Source organism: Conger conger, chromosome 5 (assembly GCF_963514075.1).
Source record: "Conger conger chromosome 5, fConCon1.1, whole genome shotgun sequence".
In the NCBI taxonomy this organism is placed as follows: domain Eukaryota; kingdom Metazoa; phylum Chordata; class Actinopteri; order Anguilliformes; family Congridae; genus Conger; species Conger conger.
This window is the reverse complement of record NC_083764.1, coordinates 56,033,633-56,047,037: the sequence shown is the minus strand read 5'-3', so window position 1 is coordinate 56,047,037 and position 13,405 is coordinate 56,033,633. Positions and strand designations below refer to the sequence as shown.

General features: G+C 44.8%; 1 protein-coding gene across 3 annotated transcripts in view; it reads right to left on the bottom strand.

The window, feature by feature from the left end:
• eif2b3 (eukaryotic translation initiation factor 2B, subunit 3 gamma) overlaps positions 1-12,262 on the bottom strand; it is a 47,555-nt gene extending 35,293 nt beyond the window's left edge. For 2 of the 3 annotated variants that reach the window (XM_061243164.1, XM_061243166.1), the window contains exons 1-3: positions 11,952-12,262; positions 11,283-11,439; positions 6,521-6,660 (exon numbers count right to left, since the gene is read on the bottom strand). In XM_061243164.1, coding sequence (XP_061099148.1) covers positions 6,521-6,660; positions 11,283-11,430 — 288 coding nt within the window. In that variant the 5' untranslated portion in view covers positions 11,431-11,439; positions 11,952-12,262. The remainder of the gene's footprint in view (positions 1-6,520; positions 6,661-11,282; positions 11,440-11,951) is intronic. The other variant, XM_061243165.1, reaches the window with a different exon arrangement.
• Between the last annotated feature and the right edge of the window lie 1,143 nt (positions 12,263-13,405).

Sequence of the window (13,405 nt, the reverse complement as noted above, 5' to 3'; positions counted from 1 at the left end):
GGGAAAACATGCGCAATGGGCTTTAAGGAACTGCCAGGCAATTCCTCTTTAAAAATATAAATTTACTGCAAAATAGGCCTTTGTTTGGCTACATTTTGTGGAGAGCCACAGGTTGGTTAGTCTAATAATAGATCTCACATTGGCTTTAATGAATGTGCCAAATGCAGAGTTTTCAGACAAAATGGCAAATCTAACTCAAAGGAGCAGATTTAGCAGAAAACCAAACCCATTTGGTAAACTTCAACAGATGTAGTGCCTAAAGCCTAAAGTCAAACTTTTGAATTTAAAAAAAGAAATCTAACGGTTTCCAATAGATATCGTTTTTACTTCTGGCTTATTATTACCAGTGACTGATGTTCACTGTGTGTGGCAGCATACTCACAGTCAAAAGTCTCAATATCGCTGTTGTTGGGATTGTTTTAGGACAAGTTGTCCAAGATCCAATATTAAATTCTCAAAAATTATTCTCCATTTTTTATTCATTTCCTTTTTCATTAATCTTAATTTCCGCTCTGCGGCTCAAATGGTGGCGTTCCCGTTGTGGGATGAGTGAAATGGCGGCTAACTGCGGAAGCCCTGTTCCTTGGCAAACGCTGCGCTCTTCTAAAGCACTTGGGCTGAAAGGATAAATGTTTCAGACACATGTCTGGGCTAACAGTGAGTCCCGCTTTGTTTTGACAGCTCCGCGTTCCACATAGCACGTGTCACTTAACTCACATCACACGTACATTGTGAAAAATGTCCCCGTTTATTCCCGGGGCACACGCTCTCTGGTAGGCGGCAAACAAAGCAGAACACGCAGCGGTCCTCACGTTCGTTTCTGCTAAACTCAGATCCAGAGGAGTATGTTAAGCATTACGCTATTGTTTTGGTAAACCGATTCCAACAGATTCCGCCGAAAGCAAATTGCGCTAAGAAAAAGGACAAATTTGACCAAAGCGAAACAAAACAAAGGGTCCGTTACAAGATCTACACACATGTGTATTATATACACCCGGGGAACACGTATGTAAAACTAGGAAGGCCGGCATTGATTTTCTTTGGCCCTACGTTACTGTACTGTCAGCTATAGTTTTTTTTTTTTTTAAAGCCATGATCTGTTTTTGATAGCATGTTATGAAATGGACGGGGATAATGTCTTGCATGCCTATCCAGCAGTGGTTTCAGTCCGCTGCCAGCCCCAAAGCCTCGGGGAAAGGTATCAGTGTAACGTCTGATGGATGTCATTATATCGCCATTAACCTAAATCAGCCGTTCGGGTTTCCCTCCGCTGTTCCAGAACCAGCGCTCAGACGCTCGGATTCGTCCTAGCTGTGTGGCCGGTTTCATTCAGCTTTCCATCAGCCCGTAGTCCTTTCAGCCAAATTACATTACAGTTATTTAGCTGACACTTTTATCCGAAGAAACTTGCACTTGTTTAGCCAAGCAATGCAGGGTTAAGGGCCTTGCTCAAGGGCCCAACAGCCACATGGATCTTATTGTGAATACACCAGGACTTGAACAGTCAACCTTCTGCCAAATTTCTCCCGCTGAACATAAGCGTGAGCTCACGCATAGCTACCAACGCCTGCAGTGCGCGGGAAAGTTTAGTTACGTTTTCTTGACGACGGTTGCGACAACATGCATGCGCGCACACACACACACACACACACACACACACAAACACACACACACAAATGCTTTTATTAACGGTGGAGCGTGAACCTCTGTGGTAAACCGCTCTCCCAGCTCCAGCCTTGGCGTGCTCTGAGGGTGGGGACGAGGTGGGGGGGGGAGGGGGGCGATAAATCGCGCGGCGCTTTTTCGCCGTTGTTTCTGTTGGAGGCGTCTGGTTGCCATCTGCTCTGCCCGTCCCGCGGCGGGGCCTGCGGATAAATAAACAGGCGAGCGAGGGGGAGAGGGGCCCGTCAGAGGCCCGGTACAGCGCCCCGCTCTGTGAAGCCTGCACGCATCGTTGGGGAGGCCCGGGCGTGACGCGTCGAGGCCAGGGGCCCCGCCGCCCCGCTCACGTGTTCCACAGATAACAGGGACCCCGCTTTTCCACACGCAGGGCCCAGACCCCTGGCTCTATCTCTGAGGCCGCCCTTTCATCCTGCAGTCTGTGGAATGCTTTAAAGAGCTGCAGACTATACACACAGTCTGCTTTCTGAATAACATCACAGAGGGTCTGAGTAAGCACCGCCAAAACGCTAACGGACCGATGTGACGTTCGCACGGAAAACCCCAGCGCTTTGACTAATTCGGAAATGAACATGCCACAAAATGCAGTCGTAGGAAATAAGGTTGTGGCAGCAAACACAAAACACAAACAAAATCAAACACTGAGATCAACTGACAAAATTTTTAAATCCATCTAGACACAATCCTGTCCCTAGGGTAGTAACTTCATGTAACAGCATAATCATATAATAAAGACTCTATCAACTGTAATACAAATGATAGGGAGTCCCTCAAAATGTTTTTGGGTTTGGAATTTCTATGGATAAAAACATTGTGGTGGTGGCTTATAAACTGGTTCATTTAAATACATTTTAAATATGTCAATTATCAAAAAATCAATAAATAGTAATTTATTAGTAATCTTAATCTTGCTTAGGAACGTACAGTAAACTGAGCCAAGAACAGCTGTTAGCCCGAGTTTAGCCAAATAAACGGCACGCAAACGGCACGCTGGTCTAATTTCGCACACGCGGGCGACCCTAACACCTGCTAACTGCAGCTACGGCTAACGGAGGCTACACTAGCGTGGCTGTGCCCTGCGGACAGCAGCAGCGGTATGCACCGGACAGCAGAATCCGATGCCGTCCCGTCTCTGGTGTTAACCAGCGCGGGGCTTGACCCGGTTTTGGCCTTTCTCCCAGGCCCTGCCGATCAGGTCAGCCCACCCACAGACGGGTTCTGTCCGCCCCCCCCCGCGCCCCCCCCCCCCGGGGCAGGTGAGACCACCCTGACTGCAGAGGACAGAGTGTCCCGCCCGTGTAGTCTGTAGTCTCAACACATCATCAGTCACTCACTCCATCGCTGCGGTGTGTGGAGTGTGTGGGGAGCCCAGAGACAGCCCAGGGCAGATACACCAGTACAGCGCAACAACCCTTACACAAGCTGCTACAGTCAGTTTAAAGCACGCGGCTAAGTTACAATTCATAATTAATACGGTAGCATCAGATGATAACTTTCACTAAAAATATTTTCAAGTTCTAACACTTCTTTATCTTTGGGTCTCTGGCTCTGTGGCTGTAATTTGTTAGCGTTGGTTTAGGATTCACATCTACATTTTAGTCTGCAAAATGACCAAAATGCCAATCATAAGCCAAAGCTAAAGAAATGACAGCCACCAACAAACCCCTGTGAACGGCAAAACCCAATTCTGTGAATGAAAGACAAAACGGCTGTTTATCTGAACATCTGAATTCAGACAAGACCAAACAGGTCCTAGAACAGCTCCGATATTCTCATTCTTTACAGTGCTTCCCAGTGCTTCTCCCCCCCCCCCCCCCCCCACAGGTTGCTCAAAAGACCTACCAGTAGCATAAAAAAAAGAGAAGTTCTATTACAGTCCTCTTAACTGCAGTGGAAGCTCCTAAAGGAGTCATTTCCACTTTTCTGTCACATACAGTTATTCTGACAGGCACAAAGCACTGCCGGACGAGGAGGTGTAATGACCCGCACTGACAGAAGGGGGGAGCCCTCCCACAGAAGGGGGGGGGGGAGAGCCGGGACCGCGGGGATCCGCCACACTCCGGCCCCGGATATCTCCTAAACGCATCTCCAGAGCGCGCCCCGGCTAAAACCGTACCCCATCCCATAAAGGTAATAAATGAGGCGAGGGACGTGTGGTACTGTCGAGGAAACATGAAGGTTAGAGCAAAGGTGGAATTATCATTCATTCCAATGGCTTCCTGTGTCGGAAGAGCTTGCTCTTTGGTCTTTTTTATTATTATTTTTCATTTTATACACTTCTGAACATACAGCAAGTTCACTGCAAAAAAAAAAAAAAGTCTCACCCTTGTGGTAAATAACATACTTAAGAAAACCATAAATTATTATATTTTTTAACATACATTACATAACATACATAACAACATCTATTAGATAGATTTCTAAATCTATGGGAAGTTTACCGCGAAAAAAAAAAAAAAAAACGCCTCGCTCTTTCAGCATGAGGTAAATAGCTTATTTAAAACACCTTTTTTCCAGAACGGAGAGTTGTGGCTACTCTACGGGGAACTGCGAGTTCATTGAGAAAGAAAAGTTAAAAAAACCCATGACCCCGTTTTGAGATGAGACCTGAAAGCGCGCGTCGGACCCCAGATAAGGATTTGGAGCACAGTTAGCGGGAGCCGTCACTCGTCACGTTCGCGAGTGTTCGTGCCCCGTGAGGCTCTGCAGTTCAATGGCTCTAATCTGCCAGGCTGCGCTAGATTAGAAGCAGAGACAGCCCACAAGGCAGCAAGCTGTGGCAGGCCTCCCTAAAGCTGGCGTGCTTAGGCTACAACAAAAGGCCCTGCAACGCGTGTTTGCGGAATCCGGCGTGAATTTTGGGTAAACACACACACAAAAAAAACCAAAAAAAAAAACCCACCAGCTAACATTTTGGACATACGGATTCTAATCCTAAATGAGTTCTTAACGCCCATTAATATTCATTGCTTCCGAAGCACAAAATTCTGCATTGTTAAGACCTGTTGTGCCCAACAATGAACCAATGAGATTTTCAAACAATTGGGGAGACTTTCACCAATTATCCACTTACAGTTGTATACCAAATTTGCATAGATATTGGCAGTAATATAGACAGGCAGATTCTAAGACAGCTCAAAATGGCGGGTTGGGGGAGACGGGGGAGAGAGGGGAGTCAGACGCCCTTGCCTCGCCCCCCTCTCCCAGTCCCGTTTTTTCGGCGGGGCTGCTTGTTGGAGCGCGGCGAGTCCGTGTGACATCATGTGTTTGTAGAGCGGGCGGGGGGGGGGGGGGGGGGGGGGCGAGCAGGGGGAGAGGACGGGGGTGGCGGGGGGGGTTTTCAGCAGGTGAAATGAGGCGCTTCGTGCGGCTGGGCCAGAGGCGCACGGATCAGTGCTCGCCCAGAGGCACACAGGATCTGCTGCTTCAATAGCCCCGCTGACCCGGGCCCTGCCAGACCGCGTCCAGGTGAAACCTGGCCTGTCTCTGCTCTGTAGGCCCATTCAGGGGCCCGGTGCAAACACTGCCGCTCTGTGAGAGGAGCCCCCAGCTGGGACTGTGGCACACTTTTGCAGGGGAGGGTGGTGGTGGGGGGAGGGTTTGGGGCCTGGCTGAGATCTTGTCCGTCTTTCATCGACATTTTTCAAAACGATGATCTGCCATGCTTAGGGCTGATTTTGTGGCGCCCTGGTTACCCAAGATATAAAACCTTACATGTTCGGGTGTGGAAAGACTCTCTATTCACTTCACGTGAGAGAGAATTTTCACTGTACTGTGTGCGCATCAAGATGTCACAATGGCAGAAAATTACACTGTTAGTTAATGCGGTGTCAAATTAAAAGCTCTGTGTTAAAAAAACAAATTAAAAGCGCTATCTTTACAATAAAATTCTAGGAAGGAAAATGTTGTTTTAGGCACAAAAAGAGGGACTAGAGAATAGCATTGTGACTCACTGGGAGGGTTGCTACAGCAAACGCAATTTGATTGGGGAGTTAATGCAGAGGACCACAAGCATTTTGGGATCAGAATAAGTCTGACGCATACAAAATGTTTTACTTCCACGCACTTTATCTATGCAACTCCACACAAAATGTAACGAACCGTTGAATGCTTTGGCAAGTAGACTGTGAACATGTCCTTCTCTGGTTTTCCCCTACTGTGACCTGGGAGGCCTACACACACATTACAGCAGTGGTTCCCAAATGACCCAAACTGAGTTGCGGGAGTCTAGGAGCTGGGTCAGGGAATGAGTCTGTTTCTTTTTTCACGTAGTATCAATTATATAGCAGGATGCCGAAGCAAAGCAGGTTATGTGCCTAGCTCACTGATACAACAGCAGTGTCCTACCTGGGAATCCAAACTGCAACCTTTAGTTTACAAGGCCAGTTCATTAAAGGACAAAATGCATAAGCCAAAACACACCCAAAAAACGTTCGCGGAGCAGTGACGTAGGCTTTTTGAGAAGTCCCTGACCAGAGCCCAATTCCCCCCCTTCACCTCCGGTGGTCAGCTCTCAGTGCTAACATGTAGCAACGTCATCCGATAATAATGGAAAAACAAACTCAGTGATCACTTTATTATTTACCCTCAATTAGTCCTACTGCTTTCAATGCAGAAACATTTAACATACATACATATACACTCAGTGATCACTTAATTGGGTAGACCTGTACACAAGCTTGTTAATGCAAATATTTAATCAGCCAATCATGTGGCAGCAACCAAATGCATAAAAGCATGCAGACGTGGTCAAGAGGTTCAGTTGTTTTTCAGGCCAAATGTCAGAATGGGGAGGAAATGTGATCTAAGTGACTTTGACCGTGGAGTGATTGTAGGTCACCTTGATCTTCTGCTGGATGTGTCGCAGGGCGTCAGCTGTGCCCATGTCCGCCTCGTCCTGGATACACACCACGTCCAGCTTCATCTTGGTGTCGGGGTTCAGAAGCTTCTGGACCTCCTTGGTTGTGATGACGATAACCTCTATGGGGGGCAGAAGAACAGGTGGGTGGGTTGGTTAAGGGCTGGGCTACACATCCACAATTCTCCACGCTTTCCTCAAACGGCTTGGATTTTATTTAGCAGCAGACTAAATAAAATTGCTGATTATTGCTGAAGGGAGACAAGGCGAATAATCTAGGCCAAGAGCCATACATTAAGAAAACACCACAGAGCCTACACGTAGAAGTGTGTGCAGTTCTCTATTGCTGAACACAAGGGAGACGCCATTTCAGATAGCTTCAAGTTGATTATCTTAATTGCTAAAATGATCCGACATTTTCCACACAATATAAGGGATAAGCTGGTGTTTATCAAACATTATTAAGATTTCAGGGTTACTACAACTGAAAAAAGGGATCGGCCTTTGGGTGTAAAATCCAACACGATGAAGGTAAGAACCCCTTTTTTAAGCGCTCCAACCGAAATGTGCACAAAACTGATGAACAATTGCAAAGAGCCCTGCTGAAGACCTGGAGCCCGAGCCCGAGACCAAGACTAAGGTGAGCGCAAGAAAAACAAGACGTCAAGGCAGGAAGATGGGCTTCAACAACACAGACTGATGGCGAACGAATGACTCAGAGCCTGTGGTCTGTCTGTCAGACAGATGTCTGCATATTTACACTAGAGATACGACGTTGAGTAAGAAGCCTTCAATAGGCCCTTTGTGCTTTTTAAAGCACCTTCGCAAATCCACTCCGGTCGAACAAAAGGCGTCGCGTAGCGGGTCTGCTCCACGCTATACGCGGAGGGGCCAAGTTTCTTCCTCGGTCGTGCTTTGTCTTGTAAAAGCAAACTGCAGGGCTTACTGGCTGCTCGGCGCAAACACGGCCGCGCTGCCGAGGCGCTTGCGGCTGTCCGGGCACAACCCCGCTCTGAACCACCCGGCCAATCTGGCGGGCTCTGCACTGCACGTGTGCGACCAGCCTTCTGGATTTGATCTCACGCATAGTTGCTTTCAAAGCTCTTTGGTAGGCCCGGCTGCAGGGCTCTTTATAGTCCAAGATCTGTACAGTGGCAGTTTTTTTTTCACCGCCCAACACAACATTCAACCATTTTGAATAAACCAGTATGAACTGGCATCACAGCTCCTGCTTTTGAATGCCGCCAAGTGCGTTTGCAGAAACACTGGGAACAAAGCTCTGGAGACGCGTGTCACAGCTTCTGTTAAAACGTTAAAAAGATACATAGTCCACTTCAGTGATCCTTTGAAGTTTTCCCATCAACATTTCTAGGTACCTGACATATCCATAAATCCATAATGTCATTAACCACACTGATAAGTTTGACACAAATAAAGTCAAACTCATGTACTGGAGTAGAATGGAGAACAGGAATAGGAGTAATTGTATGGATGTAGGTATTGACGCATGTATGTATACATGTGTATGTACGCCAATAACAGCAGGCATACAACTGCTCCTGCCACCCAACATCAGTTAGAATTTGAGTGGATGATTTCATATTACAAATATTTCTAGGCAAACTTTCTAGGCAAAAGATTGCTTCCCCTCCAGGATTTTGCATACAAAATGTGTTAACGTAGCCACACTTTGATTGATGTGAAACTAGGAAACTGAGATGATCTATCCATTAAACACAGTTACATTCAATGAGCTTATCAACACCGGAAAAAAAACAAATGATAAAATCACACTTATACGCTTGAACATGAACTTATATCAAGTTTTGATTGTTTTGGGTCCCAGCTCACTTTTCAGGCACAGAGGAACTGGTGCTGGGGTCCGACTCGCATCCAGCACATATGGTTCTGGTCTTCAGTTCGGAATCTAACTCAGACAGGGTGGCCTTGACCACAACACAGTGTTCCAGTTGGGCTCAAATTCAGCAATTATGGAGGACTGGGAACCCGTACAGATTTCAGTTAAAGACCCAAGGCAACCGCTGTTCTACACGGCAATTCACATCCACGGTGGGTCTGAGCAGCAGGCTCGAGCTCTTCTCGCAGTCCTCACGTACACCCACCGAACCACGGCTTGAGCACTGCCGCCCCACGTCTGTCGACGCTCAACAGGCCTGTGCCCTGCCATTTACACATCAATGCCCTGCTCGGACGTTTGTGATGTTTGTGGGGAAGATAAGGCCTGTGATGGCCGCCCCAGACCAGGCCTGGTGGAGAGGGACGTCCAATTTCAGACCACCCCGGAGGACAGGGTGGAGGGTGTGCCCCCCCTTCCCCCCTTCCCAACCATTCACTTTGATTTATTAGCAGTCAGAGGTGACTGATTATTACACACACATATTATACACGTTTCCAGTGTTGTATTTTAGGTCCTGGTATCCATTAGAAGACGTTTGTGTGGTTCTACCTAGTTTTACATTACATTACATTATTGGCATCTGGCAGACGCTCTTATCCAGAGCGACATACAGTCGATTAGACTAAGCAGGAGACAATCCTCCCCTGGAGCAATGCAGGGTTAGGGGCCTTGCTCAAGGGCCCAACGGCTGTGCGGATCTTATTGTGGCTACACCGGGATTAGAACCACCGACCTTGTGTGTCCCAGTCATTTACCTTAACCACTACGCTACAGGCTGCCCCATGTCGTTGTACATGTCCATTCCCCAGCGCATCTCATGAGCTTTACCAGGTGGGCCGTGCTGAAGGTTCTGACGTCATAACATTACAGCAGTGCAAACGGCTCATTTTAAATGAATAGTTTCTTAACAAGGATTGTGTGGATTTCTTTGGGAACTGTGCATTTGGTTACTTTCACACTCGGTGTAGCCACAATAAGATCCGCACAGCCGTTGGGCCCTTGAGCAAGGCCCTTAACCCTGCATTTTTCCAGGGGAGGATTGTCTCCTGCTTAGTCTAATCAACTGTATGTAGCTCTGGATAAGAGCGTCCACCAAAATCCTACTAAGGACCGCTATGCTAGCTCTGAGCTCGCGAAACCAGAGGAACTTTACAACTGTAACCCAGCTGAAACGTGCCATTACATGGCTTTCAGGGAGCCTACCCAGAGGCTGAGATTTCTTAAGGTCACTTCCCTCTTGTGAAGGAGGACACCCGCTGACCAGCTCAGATGAGACCAAGAAGGAAGATAAACAGAAACAAAACTGCAAGCTGTTGACATGCTAACCTCACAAATCTGTAAATCCACTGTGTTATACACGTAGTTGTGCTCTTGAGTACATGATTACATCACAGTTCATCACTTATATATAGATATGAGCCATCTGCGATTATGTATTAAGCAACAATATGAAATATGTTCAGAGTCAATTGGTGTCCAAGGTAAATATTGTCGATATTCTAGATAAGACACAGAGTACATCAATAAATTAACTGGCTTGTAAATAAGAACTGTAACAAGTAAACAAGTAAAGATTCCGTTTTATCTGCCCCCAGTGTTTTGCAAAGGGATATAGGGAAGAACATATTCATAATACAATAGAAAAAACATAATAAAAACCCCCTGTCATTGCGAGGACATTACTTCATATTAGTTTCCAACAATTCAGCATTCATATTTAGATTATAATATGAAAGAACAGCCTACTTCCTATATTTGGTTTGGAATTGAGCCCTTCTTAAAAATACTGATTTAATAAAAGTTGTTACTTTTCTTGCCTATCATGCCAGCGTCCATACCCTTTATTTTGCACGATGTACCTACACTCACCGAGCACTTTATTAGGAACATTTTTACTTAAATACACTTAATTATTCATGCAATTATCTAATCAGCCAATTGTGTGGCAGCAGTACAATGCAGACAATCATGTAGATACGGGTCAGGAGCTTCAGTTAATGTTCACATCAACCATCAGAATGGGGAATAAAATGTGATCTAAGTGACTTTGACCATTGAATGATTGTTGGTGGCAGACAGGGTGGTTTGAGTATCTCAGAAACTGCTGATCTCCTGGGATTTTCATGCACACTAGTCCCTAGAGTTTGCAAAGAATGGTGCAAAAATAATAATAATAATAATAATCCAGTGGGCAGCAGTTCTGCAGACAGACAAGCCCTGTTAATGAGAGACGTCAGAGGAGAATGGCCAAACTGATCAAAGCAGACAGGAAGGCGACAGTAACGCAAATAACCACACATTACAACTGTGGTATGCAGAAGAGCTTCTCTGAACACACAACGCATCATAACTCAAAGTGGATAGGCTACAGCAGTAGAAGTCTAAAAAATAAGTCTAATATATACTTAATAAAGTGCGTGTATAAGTGAGTGTATATTCTAATCCCACTTAATGGCACAAATTGCTTAGAAAAACATACTGCTACATATAGCCTAGCTAGCAAACTAAACACCATAGTTTGCCGTCTTATGAGTGGAGGAAATCTTTACCACAGCCAAAAAAATGCCCTGTCTGGGAACTAAATTTAACCTAGACTAAAATTATACACATCAATGAAATAACAGGGCTGTGTGCTTGTGATTGACAATATGATTTAATGGTGAAAATGCAAAAACATAACAAGTTAAATGATAGTGTAATATTCATGTTACACAAAGCTAGTGTATGCAGTTAGAAAACATGTTGTTTTACTGGTCAAGTTTGAGGCTTCTCTCCCTTACAGTGCTAAAAAGATTGTGTTGTTATAGTACGCTGTATTAACGTTACCTTCAAAGCCCACTTTCTCCAACAAGTTCAGGGGGTACCAGATGAGAGGCTTGTTTCCGACCGGAAGTAGGGGTTTAGGCATGCTGTAAGTCAGGTCCATCATGCGAGACCCCCCTCCAGCCGCCATCAACACCGCCTGTAGCTCCATCTCTCTATCCTGTGCAAAGGAGCAGTAAATACACTTAAATATCACTGCATAATTTGTCTGCGCTGCCAACCTACGTAGGTCTATAACAATGACAGGTATTTGCCCCTTGTGAGCTCTTGATGCAAGTTATATCCTTAGATTTACTCTATCCTAAGGTACCTTATGACGGTAGCGGACTAGGCTAACGTTGCACCCCCTGCATTTATCACTGGGATATGAGAACGTCAAAAATAAAACTTCCTAACGTTAGCTACATATCTAGCATTGTCATACGCAGCATTATACGTAACAAGCAGGCAAACTAGTTTTAAATGATTTTCAACAAAATCCATTTAGAAGACGATAAAAGTGCAACATGCCACTGTACTTGTGGTACAACGATAGCTAACGTTAGTTTAAGCAGCTACCTTATATACAGTTACACGTGTCAAGTTCGCACCGCATGAATCAATGATGTAGCAATGGATCACGTTTAATTCGGTATTCTTTCCCGGACAGAAAATGTAGTACGTATGTCTTACCTAGATGAAGCTAGCTAACGCTAGATAGCTAAGCAGCTGATGAGTTGATGCAGAAAAATCTCCTTACTGTCAATCCACACCGTTGCAGCTGCCAGCAAAACACATGAACGAGCTGTTAAAACGGCACTGCCTGTGTCCTTAATCTTTAAAACTAGTATCCGGTTTTCTGTACAGCGTACATACAATGATTATGACTCAAAAAATAATATGGATTTTATTTGGTCTCATTTACAACTGGAAAGTTATCGATGTAAGGCTAAATACAACCAAACAAGATTGCTAGTTCCGTTGTTTAATGCGACCCCGGTGAAACAAACGTGGACACTATAGTTCCTAGCTGATGATGCAACCTTGATGTAACGACAAGAAACCGAAATTCTATTGTTTATGTGGAAACAATAGACACAATTTTGTTTGGTAATAAGAAATATAATACTTTTGGAATATATTTATATTTAGCAGTTAAATTAATGTGTCAGTTGAGATTAATAATAGTAAACAAATTAATTATTATAATCATTATAATCTTTCTGTATACAAAACCATTACTTTTTTAAATGTCTTTTTTCTTGTATGCATTGATGAAAGCCTATGTCTGTGAGTATTTATTAACTTTATTATATGATGAAATGTTCACACACACATGCACATAATTTATGTGACATAAATAAACATACACATGCACACACACATGCACATATGCACATAAACACAAATGTACACATACACATGCACATAAAAACACATGCATGCAAAACACACATGTACAAACACACACATGCGCACGCACACACACATACACACAAACACAAATAAAAAGAAGAACTTCAGCAGTTCATTGTGTCTTGAACCCTGAAATGGGATCTCGAGGACTCAAATCAATAGTTTCCAGACCCCCGACCTGGGAACGTTACCAGGCACCCATCTCCTCGGTTGAGAGACACAACTCAAACCCCAATTCACAGACCTCCGATGTAACAGCAAATTGAACTCTGGGAATGTGGCTCAGCTTTGTTTTCTCTGGAAAGGAGATGAGCTTCGCTGGTAGCTGCCTGGAGAGGAAACCTAGGAAAAACAGGGCAGCCTGGAGAAATCTGCTATAAAAAGAAGAAAAAAAGAAAGAACTGAAGGCATAGAAAAAAGGAATGTGAACAGAGAGAGAGAGACATGTGCATGACTATGAACTTCGTCAAGCCTTTAGCTCAAGCCTTCACTGTGGTTGTCCGCAAATTTACATTTAAAATGAGTTCACCTAGCTGCCATTCAGGAAAACAAACTTCCACAGGTCAGCTTGAAAGTCCACTTTTCATGGCAGTCCATGTATGTAATGTTTTCTGTGAGGAAGACTAGTCGTTAAGACCACCCTGACAGTCATTTATTGAAAACAAAATCTACCTAAAGTAACCATTCATTACAGTCTCATATTTACCTATGTACCCTGAATGGAACAATGA